The sequence below is a fragment of the Herpailurus yagouaroundi genome, unplaced genomic scaffold, assembly GCF_014898765.1.
Source record: "Herpailurus yagouaroundi ecotype Mexico unplaced genomic scaffold, PumYag 162, whole genome shotgun sequence".
In the NCBI taxonomy this organism is placed as follows: Eukaryota; Metazoa; Chordata; class Mammalia; order Carnivora; family Felidae; genus Herpailurus; species Herpailurus yagouaroundi.
This window is the reverse complement of record NW_024412403.1, coordinates 43235575-43256879: the sequence shown is the minus strand read 5'-3', so window position 1 is coordinate 43256879 and position 21305 is coordinate 43235575. Positions and strand designations below refer to the sequence as shown.

The following is a 21305-nucleotide window of genomic DNA, read 5'->3' as shown; positions in this document are numbered from 1 at the left end:
TTTTACTTGTCAAGTAGTAAGAAAAGAGAACCAGAGGGGGTCAGTATTTTAAATGTGATTGATTTCCTCTGGGTAAATAGATGACATGATACATTACTGCAATAACATACCAATATTTTTGTTATAAATCATACTCTTCAGTTCGTGCTTTCCCACCTAAAAATCATGTAAACTTCTCTTGCACAAACACCATGGTACTTTCTAGAGACAACATGTGTATCATTTTCAGCATATTTTCTCACTCTGTTTATCCTAATACATTTAAATAAAAATGAGGCAAGAGAACCTGATTATGTATGTACATAGTTTGTAACAGAAACGACTGCTCTCAGAAATTGTTTTGAGAAATGATAATAAAGATATACTTTCAAACGGTATTCAATTAATAAAAACGTCTTATGTTCAATTATTCCTTATATCATTGTCCTACATTCTCATCTTCTGAAAATGGTTTGGGGACAGATGTATAAGAGAGTTGTATACAGTTTTATCTTCCTGTATTGTAAATTAAATAGAAGAGTCTAATTTTTCCATTTCTGTATGGATAAATCAAAGGGTCCTCAATAAGTGTACAATGAAGCCATATGCTTTGGTATCTATCTCCTGTCATCATTGTGCCCTCTAATAAGCTTTTCATGCTAAAAAGAAAAATCAGGTTTGATCACTGTTTTCATGATTATATGCATACATTAATCTTTAAAAGAATTTTTTAAAAAAGACTTACATATCTACTAATATTAGTCTTTAAAAAAAGTGTAAATCAAGAAACTTCTATTAAAAAAAGTATCAATTTTAGGGGCACCTGCGTTGCTCAGTCGGTTAAGCATCCGACTCTTGGTTTCAGCTCAGATCATGATCTCGTGGTGGTTCGTGAGTTCAAGCCCCGCTTCCCGCTCCACACTGACAGTGCAGAGCCGGCTTGGGATCTCTCCCTCTTTCTCTGCCCCTCCCCTGCTCACTCTCTCTGTCTCTTTTGAAATAAATAAATAAACTTTAAAAAAGTACCAATTTTAATTTAGGTATCACATTCATAAAAACATGTAAGATTAGTATTTGGCTACAGAGTATTGTGTTTTCAAAAGCTACAACTGTAAACAGTGTGTAGATGGCCTATTTAATATAAATATGAATGATTTCTGATAACGTAAATGAATATACAGCCATAGAGAGCATAAAGTATCTTTGTGTACCATAACCTGTCAGCTGACAAATGCAAATACAAGTCTAGTCTTCAACAAAACAGTACAAAAAGTTTTCCTTATTTGCCTCTCAATTATCCTCTTGTTTTCTCCCTCCTGAGTGCCATCTTCTGTCCACAATATCAGGCCAGGCAATATTTGCTTGCTTGCCTTCTAATTGCTCTTTGCAAATGTAATAAGGATCTACTATCAATCCTTTATACTTTTGACTAAAATTCACACATCAATATATTTACTCTCTTGCATATGTTTGCATTTGAAACCTTTTATTTCTTATTGTGGAATAAAAGGATTACCTTTTGTTAAAGGGAGGTAAGGCAATAATTAGGTGAAAAAGATTTCGAAGAAAGTAGGAAACTTCTTTATATGTGGTATGGTGATAGAGCTATGAGAAAATTACTATATATGTGTGTACACACCCACACACATATTTCATTTTCTGGAGTCGGGGCAGGTGATACAAGAGAAATTGTGGCTAGAGTTATCATTTTTTCCTTTATCTTTTTAACTCCCAGACTTGTAGATGTCAGGGAACTAGAACTGTTTTCTGTGCCTAGAGCTTGGGTATCCCACGCTTTCCCCGGTATCATCATAATCATACAGCAAAGGGACCCAAAGTTTCAACTAGTCTAAGTGGCTCTGAAAACTCTCACACAGACCAAGCATCAGGGACAGGAAGTGCAGAGTAGCTGGTCAAGGAAAAGAACACGAGACAGCTGGTATAATGGTGCTCCCCATGTGATTACATGAAAATCTACACCTGTAGTGATTGAGAGGTCAGTTTTGCACCTGTTCAATATGCTACTAAAATGATGTAGCACTAAAGCCACTCCTTTTGGAGACTAAGACAATGGGGGAGGGGAGGGGCCACTAAGGAAGAGCCTTCGTTGTTAAGGCATAAGAAGGTGCCTATGTGAGGTGTATATAAATGCAGGACCTTCATGATGATGACTGTAACGCTATATGATGTTATATATAACATAATGATCTCGCATTAGACTGTGCTGACAGCTTGGAGCCTGGAGCCTGCTTCAGATTCTGTGTGTCTCTCTCTCTCTCTGCCCCTCCCCTGCTCACCCTCTGTCTCTCTCTCTCTCTCTCTCACTCTCAAAAATAAACATTTTTAAAAAGTAAAAAGAAAAAAAAAGGAATAATGTAGACATCCAAAATTAGAAGATTAAATAGCATAGGATAGACTGACGCTATTTAATATTTCACAAGAGTTGAACAAAGTAAATCTACAAGGAAAAAAAAAAACTAAGAAAAATTAAGTACAAAAAAGCAAGTTTCAGATCAATATATACACAACAATAGCAGTTATTTTTTAATGTATTTCTCTATGAAAATGTAATTGTAAAATGAGCTACAGAACAAGTTTGGAAGAGTGTGCCCCAAACTTAAGTCCAACAGTTAACTCAGTGAAGAAAGCTGGTATTTGGCTGGGTCTATGTTCAAGGGGGCTTTTTGCTTTATTTTCATTATCTGAGTTTGTTTACAATGAAAATGTTTGCATTTAATAGTTGTATAATAAAATATATTTTTTAAATGCTATCAAGAGATCAAGTAAAATTAAAATTGAAAAATATCTATTTATCCATTTAATGGATCTTTAGTATTTTTAACAAGCATAGATTTGGAAGAATAAAGGGAACAGAAAATAGATTACCATGAATTGAGACAAAATGGGAGGAAAAGCAATCGACAGAATATAAAACACAAAAAGCTTAATAATGAACAGGAAGAAAAAGAAGTATAGGGAGGCTTTTTCATGAGAGAAAGAACAATGATATTCTCAGGAAGCCTGGTTGCTTAATCACACCTTAAAAAAAATTAGAGGTCACAATGGTAACAAGCCATCATAACACTTATTGTCTATTACAAGGCATAAATTATAATAATAGCAAGGCCCAGAGTAGCTGGAATAATTAACCAAGAAGCCAGATCAACATGCCAAAGCTAATAACCCAAGAGGTAGAAGGGGAAAAGTGATATAAAATTCTCAAAATATCTTAGGGTTTAGTAGATGAAAGGCTGACACTGGAATCATATGAACAGTTTAAATGCCAGGTGAGTAACATCTACAAGAACCCTCTAATGGGTACTAACCAGAATAGCCATAATGAGCTGATACTTAATGCGGTACAAGAACAAGACTACATATTAGTTGACTGTAATACTTAGATAATGGCATGTATTCATTGTTGTGTATCAATCAGAAGTTGGAAGCAAACCACATTGTCAGCAGTGCATAAAATGTTAATCAGTCTTATTCCACATGTAAGAGATAATAGGTGATAATGCATCATTTAACCATATTTTAAATATTCCAGAGAATTTTTGTTCAGCATTAAACAACAGGAATTGCTTGAGAGTGGAGTATAAGTAGAAATCTCTTTTAAAACCAGCACAGTATGTCCCACAGTGTCTCTTTTTAGAGGAAAGCCAAGTATCTCTTGGTGGTCACATGCTTCTAGAAAACTCTTAAAGGGTAGATAAGTGCTAACAATAAACTACAACTTCCTAGGAGGCTGACTCATCCAGAACAATGTGTCCATTACCAACAAAATACAACCTGGTCCAAAGCTACTATTATGGGGGTGCTTTTCAGGTCCTGAAGAATAGGGTGCCGAACCCTAGATCTGAGACAGTCCAGATATGCAAACAATTTTAAATGACAATACACAGCAATACCAAATTTCATTGAGTGGATAGGAGTAGTGAGTCCTTAGAGCAGGAGAGCTGAAAGGAAAAAGGTTAAGAATTTTCTGGATACAGCCTTTGGAGGAATAATTACCAACACCTACACAGGAAACCCTCCATTTGGGGACTTCTCTGTGTCATGATTTGTCATGCCTATTTAAATCACATTAGAAGCCGGAATAAACTTTTGTATTAATAGCCCTCACCTCAAGAGTTCTATCTGCAGAACAGGCAAATTGCTCCTTTGGCTTATCCTCCAGGCTGCCTTCTGAGAATCAGAAGAGAACAACCAATTTCGATCATTTGAACACGGAGCATCAACTAACACCTAGAGAAAAAAAGGATATATGATGCAAATACGTAGTACATGGAGAAGCTATGTAAAATGTGACAAAAAAAAGAGCTAATAAATAAATTCATTTCTTTTAAAGCCAAAAATATATCATGCTAAATTCTTCATGACCTTTCTTCAGTAATACTTTACACTTCCAGTGTTTGTTTTTCCGGGGGGGGGGTGGGGGAGGTAACAGGAGAACTAAAAGTCTACTAACGTATAATCACATTTCATACTCTTGACAACTACAGCAAAATTTTTTTACAGAAGTTACTCATTTTAAACAGACATAACTATATTTCTGAATTCTCAGCATGTATTCTTAAGAACTAATATTTCAATTTTGGTTTATTGAAATGTTCTCTTTTTCTTCAACTGTCATACGCTGATATGAAATATTACCAAATTAAAGCAATACAGTGCACATGTTTGTACACTGACCCAAATAACATCTGATCTTTTTCTGAGTATCTTTGAGGCACTTGGAAATGAAAAACATTCAATAATCTCCAATCCCAATGTTACCGCTTCCTTTGAACCATGCTGGCCATCAAATAAAAACTGCTTCCTTGTTCACTTTATCAAAATTTCCCAGAGTACTGAGAAACTGTATCAGGCTATGTCTGGAAGCAGATGGAAAACAACAACAACAAAGCAGCATAACAGCGGTATCATTGGGAGTCCATCAGTTTGTCACAATGTAATAACAGTACCTTGTCAAACATTTCAGGCTGGGCATCTCCCATTTCTCTGCCATCCAATTCAGACACTTTAATTACATTTACCAAAGGCTGCGGGATGAATGATTCTAACGTCTGTCTCAGCCACCTCAATCTCAGACTATCATGTTCATTACAGTGAAGATAACCTAAATATAAAGGATTAAAAAGTTTTAAACTGAATGCAATGGAACTGTTAAATTTCCACTTTTGACCAAATAAATTTCAGAAAGAAATTCATCATAATCATGCAGAAATAGGGCGCAGAGATAAATATTATGATTATGTTTAAAAAATAGCAATACACACACACACACACAAATTTATAATAGTCATGCCTTACACAGCCCATCAGCTCTGACCACACACTCATTCAAATTTAATTATGGATTCCTAAAGATATGCTATGCAACCAATACCTCAAACACAGTTCTCCCCTAAAGCTCTAAAGAGCAAATGATATATTTGGTGTATGATCTTTCTTTTCCTTTTTTTTTTTTTTTGTTTACTTTTGAGACAGAGACAGACAGACAGACAGAGGAGTGAGTGGGGGAGGAGCAGAGAAAGGGAGACACAGAATCTGAAGCAGGTTCCAGGCTCCGAGCCATCAGCACCAAGCCCAAGATGGGGCTCGAATCCATCAACCCTGAGATGATGACCTGAGCCAAAGTTGGACGCTTAACCAACCGAGCCACCCAGGCACCCCAGTTTTCCTTTCTTTTCCTTCCTTCCTTCTCCCCTTTCCTTTCCTTCTTTTCCTTTCCTCCTTCTCTTCCCTTCCCTTCCCTTCCCTTTCCACCTCTCCTCCCCTCCTGTCCCTTCCCCTTTTCTTTCTTCTTTCTCCTTCCAGGAAAGAATATATTAAGTAAAAGAAAGTATATGGTATATGGGAAAAGACACATAAAGTGCTGTTGGCTCTATGGGAAACCATGGGCTCAAGTTATGAGCTATAAGACTCTGGGGAAGTTTCTTAGCTTTCTTTAAGAGTCTCAGTTTCCTTTTGTGTCAAATGGATATTATACTTAGTGAAGGGATTCAGAACATGCATCTCTAAAACATGCCACTTTGCCCTGTTGATTATTTTGAGTTAAAGGAACCTGAATAACAGCAGATGCACAAAGGGCATTTCTGCCTTCCTTTTTCTTCCTGAAAGCCGGAGATGAGATGAACTCTCACATGACAGACACTCTCCCTATACCAGAAGGAAAGAAATATTCTGATCATCAAGAGATGAGGAGTCAGGGCCCAGAGAAATCTGCACAAATAGACCTTGTTAAAAATTCTTCCTGTCTTCTCCCCCACATAGGTTACTTTTCCACAACTGGCACTTTATGTTCAACCTAGTAATATAAGCACTTAGACTTGGCCACTTTTTTGGATCTTTGTTTTCTTGTGGCAACTCCCATATACATGTAAAATTCTATTAAACAAAATTTATATGCTTTACTTCTACTAACCTGTTTTATGTCAGTCTCAGCAAAATTTTATCTCCTCTACACTGGCTGCCTTAAAAACCTGTTCAGTTTAAAACGTGATACTTTAGTAATATTTCTAGCATAGGACTGCAAAAGTAGTAGTAACAAATGTTTATGATTATTAACAATTCTTGAGTCCTTATCAAGCGCTAGGCCTTGCTCTAAAAACTTTACATGTCAGGGGGTGGGCCTGGGTGTCTCAGTTAATCAAGCATCCAACTCTTGATTACAACTCAGGTCATCTCAAGGTTTGTGGGATCAAACCCCACATCTGGCTTCACGCTGACAGCATGGAGCCTGCTTGGGATTCTCTCTCTCTCTCTCTCTCTCTCTCTCTCTCTGCTCCGCCCCGGCTCACATGCTCTTTCCCCCTAAATAAATAAACATTAAAAAAAAAATCAAAAACAAAAACTTCACATGTAGGGTCACATTTAATCCTCACAAACCTGAGGTAGGTACTTTTTTTAAAACTAAAAAAAAATTTTTATTTTATTTTTGAGGAGGAGAGAGAGAGAGAGAAAGAAAGCATGAGCAGGGGAGGGACAGAGATAGAGACACAGAATCCGAAGCAGGCTCCAGGCTCTAAGCTGTCAGCACAAAGCCTGACATGGGACTTGAACTCATGAACCATGAGATCATGACCTGGGCCAAAGTCTGATGCCCAAGGACTGAGCCATCCAGGCTCCCCCTGGTACTTTTATTGTTATTTATATTTTACTAATGAGGAAACTTAGACCATGAGAGGTTAAGTAATATGCCTAAGTTCAGAACCAGAAATCCAGACAGTTCCAGAGCCCTACCTATCATTAAGCACCTCTTAAGCATCATGCTATATACTGTTTCTCACTATAGAAGGCACCTATAAATGGTTTATTCCCTAGTGAAATTGTGATTTGTCTTTCCTTTATTTAAATATATATGTACATATCTTTTTAATGTTTATTTATTTTTGAGAGAGAAAGCACATGCACACAAGTGGGGCAGAGGCAGGCAGAGAGAGAGGCACAGAGAGAGAGAGAGAGAGAGAGAGAGAGAGAGAGACAGAACCTGAAGGCCTCAGACTCTGAGCTGTCAGCACAGAGTCCAACATGGGGCTTGAATTCATGAACCATGAAACCATGACCTAAGCTAAGTTGGAGGCTTAACCAACTGAGCACCCCCAGGCACCCCTAAGTACACATTTTCTTAAAATTAATTTAATCATTTAAAAATTTTATTTATTTAAATTCAAGTTAGTTAACATAGAGTGTAGTATTAGTTTCAGGAGCATTATTTTCTTCTGCTGTGTCTGTTAAGTTCCCCACGAGCGAAATCATACATTTGTCTTTCTCTGACTTATTTTGCTTAGCATAACACACTCTAGTTCCACGCATGTTATTGAAAATGGTAGTATCTCATTTTTTTCAATCACTGAGTACTATTCCATTGTGTATATATACATCTTCTTTATCCATTTATCAGTCGATGGGACACTTGGGCTCTTTCTGTAATTTGGCTATTGTTGATAGCACTGCTATAAACATTGGGGTGCATGTGGACCTTCAAATCAGCACTCCTGTATCCTCTGGATAAATACCAAGTAGTGCAATTGCTGGGTAGTAGGGTAGTTCTATTTTTAATCTTTTGAGAAACCTCCATGCTGTTTTCAAGTGGCTGTGCCAGTTTGAATTCCCATCAACAGTACAAAAGGTTTCCCCTTTCTCCACATCTTCACCAACAGCTATTTTACATGTTTGTATATATTTATATATATCATAGAAGTTATATGATATATATAAATATATAATCTATAAATACAAGCATATGTTCTAAGGTTTATTTATTTATTTACAACGAGCAAGAGAATGTGTAAGTGCAGGGGAGGGGCAGAGAGAGAGGGGGAGAATCCTAAGCAGGCTCCAGACCATCAGCACAGAGCCTGATGTGGGGCTCAAACTCATGAACCAAACCATGAGATCATGACCTGAGCTGAAATCAAGAGTCAGAGGCTAAACTGACTGAGCCACTTAGGCACCCCTACAGGCATATTTTTAAATGCACAAAAGTACAAAAAACATCAAAAATTACCTCAAACCAATTGTCTTCAGGTAACCATTTAACATTTTGATAATCACGCCACATTGCTTTATGTGTATACTCATATAAAACTTACATAAGTGGAATTATATATTATCCTCGAGTTGTTGCATCTCATTTTTCATCTACCCTCTCCACCAGCTGCCCATCAAAAGGAACTTAAATTATCAACCGAATATAAGCCTCGTTTTCCACATATACTATGCCAACACTTTAAAAGAAACACTACCAAGTCAACAGGTAGAAATATAAGTAATTGTTAAAGGCTGCTAAATAGTACATGAGATGGAGACGCCATCCTTTATTCATCCATTACCAACCATTGGGCATTCACATCACTGTCACTAATAAAGCACAGTAAACATCTTTATACAGTTATCCTATTATAATATGATTTTATTATTATGACACAGTTTCAGAGAAATGGATAGGTTAGGGCAGGGGAATTTTTTAGTTTTAGTAAATATTACCCGGTCCTTCCAGCAAACTCCCACAAGAAGTGTTATTATCAAAGTGGTGTTGTAGTATAACACGAGATGGGATGATGTAGTATAATCCTTGATCTATAACACAATTATCTTTTCATTTTCCATTTGCCATTTGGTTTTGTTTTTCTGTCAATGATTATTCTTATTCTTTGTCCTTTTTTTTTTTTTTCCTGTTCCACTATTTGAATTTTTTTCTACTAGGTAAGAGATATTTTCATAGTATAGATACTAACTCTCTATCTGCCATGTGATCTGAAAATCTTTCCTAAATTGCATTCTTAATTTATTTGTAGTATCTTAATTCTAAAATAAGTTTCACAATTTTTTAATAGTCAATCATACCACTTTTATAATTTCTAGGTTTTTTGGTCTTATTCAAGGCAGTCTATTCAGACTAGATTTTCAGGTCTGACTCAGCTCAACATTCATGCAGGCCATGTCTGGCCTCATCCCACAGGAATCACAGCTTGCCAAGAGGGGAGGGTGAGACACTTCTCTTTCATGGAAGACCTTGGGCAATCCTCACAGTTGGTAATTCAGGTGCAAGATGATAAGAATCACACTGGGCAGGTGTAGGAGCTGTCCTGGCTTAAAAGCTTCATATCCCATAGGAGACAAGATCTCCTCTAACAACTCTATAGGCACAGCTTCCAGGATCCCCATGAGGGACATGCCAAGTTACAAGAATCAGTGTACTCAGGAAGGCCCAGTCAGGGCATCCCCATGAGATCTCTGGGGCTTATTTATTCTTTCTCCAAGTGCACATGGATTTTACCCTTCAGGGTCTTTTTTATCATGAGCAATGCTACCTGGAAACATAGTGACAATATGTCTGGTTACCAGGGAAACAAAGCTGGAGTACTAAATGAAGGTGAAATTCTAATGTAGAGGGGAAATATTTTTGTAAACCCTTTGCTCAAATATATATCTGTATAAATATATATGCATTTACAAATCTATATATATCTACACATATGTTGTTGTTTTTTTATTGCCACTCCAGGATTAAAAACTTTTAATGATTTCCTATCATCCATTAAAGTTCAAACTAGTGATTTATTTCAAGGTCTGTGATAATAAGCTCTCACGACAACCTTTCAATTTTGCAACCTCCTGCTATTTTATCAACATACTCTGTGCTCCACCAAATTTGACTGACTTGTCAACTTCTCAAGCATACTTCAAACCTCTCTTACAGTATTTACCATAATTTGTCTTAGGATAGAGGTTTGTGTGTGTTTTGCTTACCTTTCCTACTACCAGTGTGCCTATACGGAAAGTGCTCAGGAGATGGCATCAATTTTGTCAGGAGCAGAAAAGAGTAGAAAATTACCTTAAAGGGGTGCCTGGGTGGCTCGGTCAGTTAGGCATCTGACTTTGGCTCAGGTCATGATCTCACGATTTGTGAGTTCGAGACCCGCGTCAGGCTATGTGCTGACAGCTCAGAGCCTGGAGCCTGCTTTGGATTCTGTGTCTCCCTCTCTCTCTGCCCTTCCCCCTCTCACTGCTCTCTCTTCCTGTCTTAAAAAAATAATAAACATTAAAAAAATTTTTTTTGAAAAGAAAGTCACCTTATTTGCATTTGCATGGGTAGTATACTCTTTTTTAATTTAGTTTATGTGTTTCAAATGAAAGAAGAGAGATCACAACCAACACAACAGAAATACCAACAATGATAAGAGAATATTATGAGCAATTATATGCCAACAAATTGGACAATCTGGAAAAAATAGACAAATTCCTAGAAATATATAAACTACCAAAACTGAAACAGGAATAGAAAATTTGAACAGACTCATAACCAGTAAAGAAATTGAATCAGTAATCAAAAATCTCCCAACAAACAAGAGTCCAGGGCCAGGTGGCTTCCCATGGGAATTCTACCACTCATTTAATAGGTATTAAAGTTAATACCTATTCTTTTGAAGTTGTTCTCAAAAATAGAAATGGAAGGAAAACTTCCAAACTCATTCTATGAAGCCAGCATTACCTTGATTCCAAAACCAGACAGAGATCCCACTAAAAAGGAGAATTACAGGACAATTTCCTGAAAAACATGGATGCAAAAATTCTCAACAAGATACTAGCAAACTGGATCCAACAATCCGTTAAAAGAATTATTCACTATGGTCAGTAGGATTTATTCCTGGGATTCAGGACTGGTTCAATATCTGTAAATCAATCAATGTGATACATCACATTAATAAAAGAAAGGATAAGAACCACATAATACTCTCAATAGATTCTGAAAAAGCATCTGACAAAATACAGCATACTTTCTTGATAAAAACCCTCAAAGTAGGGATAGAGGGATCATACCTCAAGACATAAAGGCCATATATGAAAGACCCACCACTAATATCCTCAATGAGAAAAAACTGAGAGCTTTCCTCCCAACATGACAAGGATGTCCACTCTCACCACTGTTATTCAACACAGCTTGGCAATCAGTCAACAGAAAGAAATAAAAGGCATCCAAATCACAAGGAGGAAGTCAAACTTTCACTCTTTGCAGATGACATGATACTTTGTGTGGAAAACCCAAAAGACTCCACCAAAAATGCTAGAACTGATACATGAATTGAACAAAGTTGCAGGATATAAAATCAATGTACAGAAATTGATTTTATTTCTATACACCAATAATGAAGCAGCAGAAAGAGAAATTAAGGAATCGATCCCATTTACAATTGCACCAAAAAACATAAAATACCTAGGAATAAACCTAATGAAAGAGGTGAAAAATCTATACACTGAAAGCTATAGAGAATTTATGAAAGAAACTGAAGACACAAAGAAGTGAAAAAAACATTCCATGCTCATGGATTGGAAGAACAGATATTGTTAAAATGTCAATTTTACCCAAAACAATCTACACATTCAATGCAATCCCTATCAAAATAATACCAGCATTTTTCACAGAACTAGAACAAACAATCCTAAAATTTGTATGGAATCAGAAAAGACCCCGAATAGCCAAAGCAATCCTGAAAAAGAAAACCAAAGCTGGAACATCACAATCCCGGACTTCAAGCTGTATTACAAAGCTGTAATCAAGACAGTATGGTACTGGCATAAGAACAGACACATAGATCAATGGAACAGAACAGAGAACCCAGAAATGGATCCACAAACGTATGGCCAACTAATCTTTGACAAAGAAGTAAAGAATATTGAATGGAAAAACACAATCTCTTCAGCAAGTGGTGCTGGGAAAAATGGACAGCAACATGCAGAGGAATGAACCTGAACCACGTTCTTACATCATACACAAAAATAAACTCAAAACAGATGAAAGACCTAAACATATGACAGGAAGCCATCAAAATCCTAGAGGAGAAAACAGGCAACAACCTCTTTGACCTCAGCCACAGCAACTTCTTAGTAGACAAGTCTCCAGAGGCAAGGGAAACAAAAGCAAAAATGAACTATTGAGACCTCATTAAGATAAAAAGCCTCTGTACAGTGAAGGAAACAATCAGCAAAACTAGAAGGCAACTGACCATAAGAGGCTCTTAAATACAGAGAACAAACTGAGGGTTGCTGGAAGGGTGTTGGGTGGGGAAAGGGCTAAAGGAGTAAAGCACATTAAGGAGAACACTTGTTGGCATGTGCACTAGATGTTATATGTAAGTGATGAATCACTAAATTCTATTCTTGAAATTATTATATGTTAATGTAATATAATATAAAGGGCTAAAGGGGTAAGGCGCATTAGGGAGAACACTTGTTGGGATGAGCACTAGATGCTATATGTAAGTGATGAATCACTAAATTCTATTCTTGAAATTATTATATGTTAACTAACATAGATTTAAATTTTAAAAAATTAGTTTACGTGTTTATTTTGGGAGGCATTAAAGGATTTGCTAAGGCAGCTTATGGACAGGCTAAAAGCTCTTGTCTAAAAGCTTGAAATCACTAGAAAACAACCTAAGATAAAAGTTTGTTACGGAGGGGATGCAATCCCAAGGAAGTCAGAGTGAGAGAAAAAAGGAAGTAAATCATGCAAAAGGAGAGCACAAATGTAAAAGGGTTTGTAATCAAGCTGGCTACAGCACTGGTCAGTCTCTCAGGATATGTCCACAGTCTGAAAATACTGAGCCTTGGAAGTAACTATGGGGTTTAACAATATAGGGAGGAAGAACAATCAATCTGCTGGCATCTTCCTGCCTCCTGCCTCTCATTGGTTAAAGTCCCTCTCAATAGCTGCTAACTCCCACACACTTCAGGTCTGTGCTACCTGGCCCTAGCCAGAGAGTCCCAAGGCCAGTTACAGCAACCACTAAGTGTGGTGATTTCTGCTGGTCAGCTGGCCGCTATCTGGAGGCTCCTCAGTTTGTGGCAGTAGTAACATCAGCAGCAGATACCCGCAGGAATAGCATGAATCTTTTCTAGGGTTTCTCCAGTCTGGAAACAATTCAGGTGTCTCCAGCCCTGACGTGAGGAATGACAGTAAAGGTGAAGCCAAACATATCTGTGGTGGAGCATAAAATGGGGCCAAGGCAGCTCCCCAAAGTCACACCTTGTCCCCATCAGATACTAAGAGACTCAAAGGAGAAAAACACGTCTCTAATTATTTTTCATTCCACTTCTCCCTTTTTCTGGTTTAAATGTTTTACATTCCATTTCCATTATTTTATTAGTAAACCTAAAGATTTTAACATGCATATGGAAAAAAAAAATCTACATTAAGTCAACTTTTACCATTTTTCCTAAAAGATATAAGAATCTTTTAATTCTCCTTCTCAAACTAGATGCTATTATTACTGTGTATTTGGGTTTTATTTGGGCTTACCTTTTTTAACTGCACAAATTATTATCATTGTCTTCTACAGTCAATGGCAGATTCTTCCCATATATTTCCCATCGTCTTTGTTCTTCATTTTTTCTTGTATGTTTTATCATCCATCTACAATGGCTTTCCTTCTTCCTGAAGCACATCCTTCAGAATCATCGGTAACAAACTTATACTGTCTCTCTGTCTAAAAACCATGTCCATTTCACTTTTGCTCTTCAAAGATATTTTGGTGAATGTATTTCTGGATTTACAGTCATCTTTTCTTAGGACATTGAAAATAGCATTCCTCTGGATGCTAGTTTCCATTGTTACTCTCAAAGGTCAATCCTCAGGTTGTTGTCTTTTGAAGGTAAAATGTCCACTTGACTGCTATTAAGATTTTCTCTTTATTTTCAGTGTTCTACAACTTGACTATAATGGTCTACACTGGCTTAGTTGTGCTTACACAAATTCAGAGAGTTCTTCTGCTCTCATCATCAAAGTTGAAGACAGATGGTTTTCCTTTCAGTCCCTTGGAGAGGACAATTTCTTCCTAGTTTACCTTACATGGAGGGTATACCATTTTGGAATCTCAGCTTTATGTAAGTTAACCTCCTAGCAGATGCTCTCTTGGGGAGGCTCAGTCTTCTATTCTTACATTTTCAGGAAGTAATGAAAAGCAACATGCAAATTTTTCAGGTTAAGCAAATGCTCTCAAGTGAAAAGCTAGCTTCAATGCTTAGTTGATCTCCTAGGTTCCCATTATCTCTTAGATTTTGGTCACTGAGTATTTAGAGATCATTGTGTTTTTCTTTAATATTATATCGTACATTTCTTAGTTGTTTTCAGTGGGAGGCTTGGTTAGGAGATCTAGTTTGTCATTCTGCAAGAACCGAAGTCTTAGTTACTTCTATATCCTTCACATCTCCACACCTTCACATCCAATGCCTTTCACATATAGTATGTGCTCACTAAATGTAGCTAACTTGATTTGAAACATGACATTATAATAAAGAATGAATTGCTAAAACTGAAAATCAGGTCAGTTTTTCATTAAATTATAGCTTTTGTCAAGATTCTCAATATAGCATTTTAAAATACCTCTTAGTTCAAATATAGTTTTATGTTGTATTACTGTTTGGTGTAGATGTAGATTTTATTTTAAAAATCTTAGATTGGTTAAACTTTTTTAAAATATGTAAAATATGACATCACAACCCAAGTCTCATATATATGTACATGTATATATATATATATACACATATATATAATACTATATATTATATATATGTACATATGTGTATATATATGTATATGTATATAATGTGTGTATATATAATATATATATTATATATATAATATATATATAATACTAAGACTTCCTACATTGAAGCAGAATTAACTTCAAGCTTAAATTGTCAAAAATAAACCAACTCTTGGTAATTTTTCATCTAAGCAGGAAAGGAAGTGAATTTAACAAATACTTGCAAAAGTCATTGAAGCTTTACATCTATATATGGTAGCCTTCGTCCATGGAAAGAAACTGAAGCTGATAGTTTCATTTATTAATTTATTTTGGTGCAACCGACTTGAAAAGAAAAAGAACAATTCTGCCTATTTTCATTTCTGTTCATTATTCCTTAGAGCCATAAGCCCTAATTATGATTGTCTGAGGAATTAGATTTTCCTCTCAACACAAATATTGAAATAATAATATTGTCCATGTATTACAAGTGCTATGAAAGCTAATGATAAGGTTCTCCCAGATATCTGAAAGCAATGTTACAAATTCACAAAAGAACAAAAGAACAAAATGGTAACAACAAATTTGTTAAAACATGGTTGACGACAGATTAAAATACACTTGAGAATACACCCACATCAAGATCCTGGTTTACTAAGTACCTGTTACGGAATGGGCGTGGTGCTAGCAGCTGCACACACAAGTGAGAACTTGCGCTATTCTCAAGAAGCTGTCTAATGGAGGATGCTGGTAACATCAGGAGACCTCAAAACAGAGTCAAGTGCACATTCGTGAAAACCTGAGTTCAGAGCACAGCTCTGCCACTTACCTAGGACAATTTAGGTTAACTTCTCTTTGTCTTGGTTTCATCTTTAAAATGGGGATAATAGTGCCCAACTAATGTGGCTGCAGGGTTAAATTAAGATCATGCACACCAGAGATAGTCACACTGTGTTCCTCAGAGCCCTAGGATTTCATAAACGTATTTATACAGAAATTCTGATTTATGCAATGTGATTAACACAGTCCTTGGCACATACTAGGTATTCCAAAATGTTTTTATTACTAACAAAATAAATAAAAAGTGCACCTAATGCAGGGAGTTCTGGAAGGCTTTCTAAGAAAGTTGATTCCTGAGTGAAAATCTGATGAAAAAGCAAGCAGGGCAAGAGGGAGAGAAAAGTGATATCTGTAGGGTGTGTAAAAGGCCTGGAGGCCTAAAAGGAAGCAGGAAGCAGAATAACTTTCTACCACCAAAGGCTAACTTAGATGGCAAAGTTATTACTGACAGCAAAGAGAATTCCATGGAAGGATAGAGCCCTCAGCCAGAAAGTTGATGAAGCCACTCTACCAAGCTAGGTCATTCTTAGTATGTTAATGCCTTCCTATTTAGAGTAGAATTCTTTGCTCTTTTTCTACCAAGACCAGGACATAACAAAGGCTGTGTTGACAAAAACAAAAACAACAACAAAAAAACAATGGCACAATCCATCACTGTGCTAACATGTGGGTGCAGCTGGACCAAAAGAGAAGTACACTAATTTCCTTAATCATCCTAAAATATGAGCTTTTTAATCATTCAAAGCTGTGAGCCTCTTGGCCCAGAATAAAGGCCAGTGCTGATCTAAAGAAATTCATTGTATAAATGCACATTTAGTTGCAGCCATCATTATAGGTTTTGCTTTTAAAAGCTTATTTTAGCATTGCTTCTGCATTCCAAATTCAAGCACTGTAGCTAACCTAATTTGGGCTTTGAGCATCAGCATGAAGACATCTGTACTTCTTACTAAACCATTATCATTAGTCCTACTTAGATGAAAAGCTACTTTACTTGGAACACTGCCTGTAGTTCATTGCCCTTGATGTAAGAACAGGAAGATTCCTTTCCACTTCAAACTCCTAGAATATCAGTTTGCATTCAGATTCCTAATCAAATCACCTTCCCTATCATAAGTATGTAAAATATTTATAGTGTACCTACTAATGAGGATAATTTAGGATTAAAATGCTCTCTTCAAAACGGTACCCAAATTCGACATTTCTCTTCCATTTTTTTTACAATACTAAAAATTTTATATTCAAAACCGATGTAACAGCCAAAATAAGAATACTGCCAAAAGAACACAAAAAGAGTGAAAATAAAAATATTCCTTATAACACATGATTCCATAACCTTCAGGTCATTATTATATTTGTTATAAAAATAATAAAATAACCTTACAAAATGACCTCTTTGGTTGTGATTTCTTACATTAAAAAATATAGCAAGCTTCAATAATGGAGGTTTAACCACAATTCGAAAACACACAGCATGTTTTCTCCTAAATACATATTCGTACCAATGACTAGTACAACTGATTCACAATTCTCGTAAAAGTTTTTGAAATCTATTTCAACAGGGAGTGCCCTCAAAGGAAGATATAAATTAAAAAAAAAAAATAAGGAAGATATAAATTAGTCTTCAAACTGGGATATGTATGCCCTAGGGATATATAACAACTTTCTAAGGGATAAGGAAGCTTGGATAGTTTTAAAGGAAATCGATTTTCAGGGGCGCTTGGGAGGCTCGGTCTGTTAAGCAGTTAAGCGTCTGACTCTAGATTTCAGCTCAGGTCATGATCTCACAATTGTGAGGTTGAACCCTGCCTCAGGCTCTGTGCTGACAGTGTGTGGAGCCCGCTTAGCATTCTCTCTCCCTTTCTCTGCCCACCCATCCCCCTAACTAGTGCACTCACTCTCTCTCTCAAAAAAAAAAAATAAACATAGAAGAAGAAGAAGAAGGAGGAGGAGGAGGAGGAGGAGGAGGAGGAGGAGGAGGAGAACAGGGAAGAGGGAAGAAGGAAAAAGGAAGAAGGAAGAAGAAGAAGAATCAATTTCAGATCATCAACTTCCTAAAGCAGAACACCAGGGCATCTCTTTTCACAACGACCCTTCACCAACCTCATAACTGAGAAGCATGCTTCCCACCCATCCAGAATCTTATTACTGCAAATTGTGCCAGGGTGTAAAAACTTCCAAAGCACCAAAGGCAGTTAAACACATGGGTACCCTGGCTGAGAAAGTTAATGAGTTAAACAACTAGGCGATGTAGCCTTTTGTAATTGAGATGGTTTGTAATCCTTTGCCTTCAACAATATCAAAAGCAGACCAAAGAGTGCTCGCCTAACAGATCATTAAAATAATGCTTGATTAAAAATATCTGTGTGATCTGGGGTCATAACTCTAGAGTTTAAAGAGCTTAGTGAAATTACTGTAACACAATTTCCACCATTTCCATCATCTTATCTCTATGAACAAAGGCATTTACATTTATAAAAATAAAAACATCAAACAAAAACCAGACGTAACTGTTGCTAAACCCTGTCTTCTCAAGCTGTAAGTAATATGTATCCAGGGAAATCTGAAATAATTTTTTGAAACAGTCTCATCATCTAATTAAGAAAAGAATTTTTGATGAATGTTGACTCATTACTTTTAATATTTATAAAAATGTACATTTAAATACATTTCATCATTTTTGTACTCATAATAGTAACAAGTTACTTCCAAAGAACTTTTCAAAATCTTTTAGAACTGCATTGTCTAACACCATCCCCATTTGCCACATGTGACTATAAGCCCTTAGAAGGTGGCAGCTAGTCCAAACTGAAATGTGCTTTAAAATATCCACTTTAAAGACATTCTAAGAAAATTAGAATGCAAAATACTTCATTAATAACTTTTATTTTGATTACATGCTGAAATAATATTTTGGATGTACTGGGCTACAACGTACTACTAAAAGTAATCTCAACTGTGTTTTTCTACCTTTTTTAAATGAGTACCTAAAAATATAAAATTTTATGTACACTTCATATTATATTTCTACTGGACAGAACTTATAACCAATGATACAAAAAAATGGTTTTAAATGTGTATATTTTTGTTGCTTAAAAGTATGACAAGGTATCAATACAAGATTCTTAAGTATGAAAGTAATAATAAAAAATGTTTGTTATTGGCTTATCAGGATTCATGTTATCTGACAGATTTGTATTTATAAAATGCGGCAGCTGTGTTCAAAATTATCTGCTAGTATTTAGCTAGACAAAAAAAAAATGCTATTACATTGATTTCCTCAGCTAAAACTTCCATTATTCTACATACTGTCCTGATTTTCAGGCTTCCAAAGTCTGCAAACTCAATCTTACATTTCTCCTCATGTACTTTAAGTATTTTGTAATACATGGCTATTTCAGAGTTGTCAATTACTGAAAGAAAAGCACACTACCTGGATAAGCGCACTGCAGCAGAGCTATTGATTTGCCTCCAGGAGCTGCACACAGATCCAGAACCTTCTCCCCATCTCTTAACTCCAGAGCCAATACTGGGAGAAGAGAGGCGGCATTCAGGAGATAGTATTTTTTTAGATTTCCAATTTGGTGTCTTTCTGAAGGCATTCTGTCTGGAGTTTTACTAAGGTAACACTTCATTGATTTGGGATAGTAGGGTAAAGATCCTTGAAAAAGTGTGTGATAGCCCTTTAAACGTAAATCTCTTTCCAGTTCAAAAGAATAATTGAATCGGTTAAGAAGGACAGCATATTGCCACCATGATGGTGTTATTAGTATATCCCTAGAAATAGAAAAAGAAAAACAAATAAACATTAGTATTACACACACCAATATAATTTTGTAAGTAATTGAGTGAATGGGGTCTTAGTCTACACTTACCTGTGTTTTTTTTCAGAGTCAGGGTTATTACCATTGACTTTGCCCTTTTGCCTCAGACCATGATATGGCTCAGTCTACTGGTGTTAGGACATCCTGCCTTTATTTAAAACTTTGGCATTTTATTCATCATAGGTTTTCTTTCTTTTGCATCAATTGTGCCCATTAAGGAATCATTTATTTTGATTATTGGGTTTTAGGGGCCCCTTAATATCTGCATCAGAAAGGAATGCCTCCTATGCCTCAGCCTAGTCCCTTCCTGCAGAACATCTTGCCAAAAACATGTGTTTTTACATACCTCTGAACACATCAAAATAGATGTCAGTCTATCACTCTGCACAAGGAAGGGTTTTTCATAAAGACAAAATTTAAAACCTGAGACTGCTAATATTGGAAGGAAAAATACTATCATTAAAGAGTGTTTAAAGGAGTGAGTGTTAAAGTCTTCCTCTCATGAAATCAAAGTATGGAAAACTAACTATAGTCAACTCTATCGTAACAGAGTTAATGAGGCGCTCAATGGCTCAGATGATACAAAACCAAGGATGATTTAAAAATCACTTACGGCTTGATAGTGCCACCCACCCCCCCCCCCCCCCACACACACACACACCTCCACCAGCAGATTTTACCTTCCTAATTTCTTATTCAGTCCAACATCTAGATCTCTTAACAGTCACAAGCTCACATCAACTGACAGATGATACAGCAGGAAATATTTAATTTATTTACAAGCTGACCTTTCTAGCTGAGTTATTTGGGAGCCTCATTAACCATGGTCAATTAAATAAATTCCAGCTGCTACTCACCCTGGAGTTGCCTATGTGAGAAATGGCTGGATTGAAATGTAACACCTGCGACTGGAATTGTGCCATGTGAATTTCAACTGGGGACTAATATGTGAAACTGCTTTCTCCTTCACTGCCTCTTACTATGATGGTGCATCATCATAGGACCCAGTACCTGTTTTAGGAATTCTGGAGGATGACAGCCTCTTTTTTTCTTTTTTTTTAAACATTTTATTTTTTGAGAGAGAGAGAGAGAGGGTGTGTGTGAGTGGGGAGGTGCAGAGAGAGGGAGACACAGAATCTGAAGCAGGCACCAGGCTCTGAGCTGTCAGCAGAGCCTGACGCGGGGCTCGAACCCACGAACCGCGAGATCATGACCTGAGCTGAAGTCGGACACTTAACCGACTGAGCCACCCAGGCGCCCAGCCTCTTTTTTTAAGAACATGCTTTGCAAACTTTAGCATGCATCCAGTGTCTATAAAAGACTGCTGAGCCCTACCCAAGGACTTTCTGATTCAGTGGGTAAGAGATGCGACCTGAGAATTTGCATTTCTAGCAAGCTCTCAAGTGAGAATGATGTTGCCAGTGTGAACGTCACTGCTGTAACTCTTACTTCAATACATCCTAATCTTACCCTCCAAACTGGATGAAAATCTACTCACAATTTTGAATCACACAGTAACAGAGAAATAATGGTCAGAAACATAATTCATACAGATTGGAGTGGCTTGGCTGACATGTGTCCATCCCTTTAGCTAACAAAGGTAGGTCACTTTCAATTGGTTAATATCTGA

General features: G+C 36.6%; 1 protein-coding gene across 2 annotated transcripts in view; it reads right to left on the bottom strand.

The window, feature by feature from the left end:
- The window catches only part of NSUN3 (NOP2/Sun RNA methyltransferase 3), a 60057-nt gene that overhangs the window by 28097 nt on the left and 10655 nt on the right, over positions 1-21305 (bottom strand). For both annotated transcript variants that reach the window (XM_040484250.1, XM_040484249.1), the window contains exons 3-5: positions 19285-19628; positions 4947-5101; positions 4106-4227 (exon numbers count right to left, since the gene is read on the bottom strand). In XM_040484250.1, coding sequence (XP_040340184.1) covers positions 4106-4227; positions 4947-5101; positions 19285-19628 — 621 coding nt within the window. The remainder of the gene's footprint in view (positions 1-4105; positions 4228-4946; positions 5102-19284; positions 19629-21305) is intronic.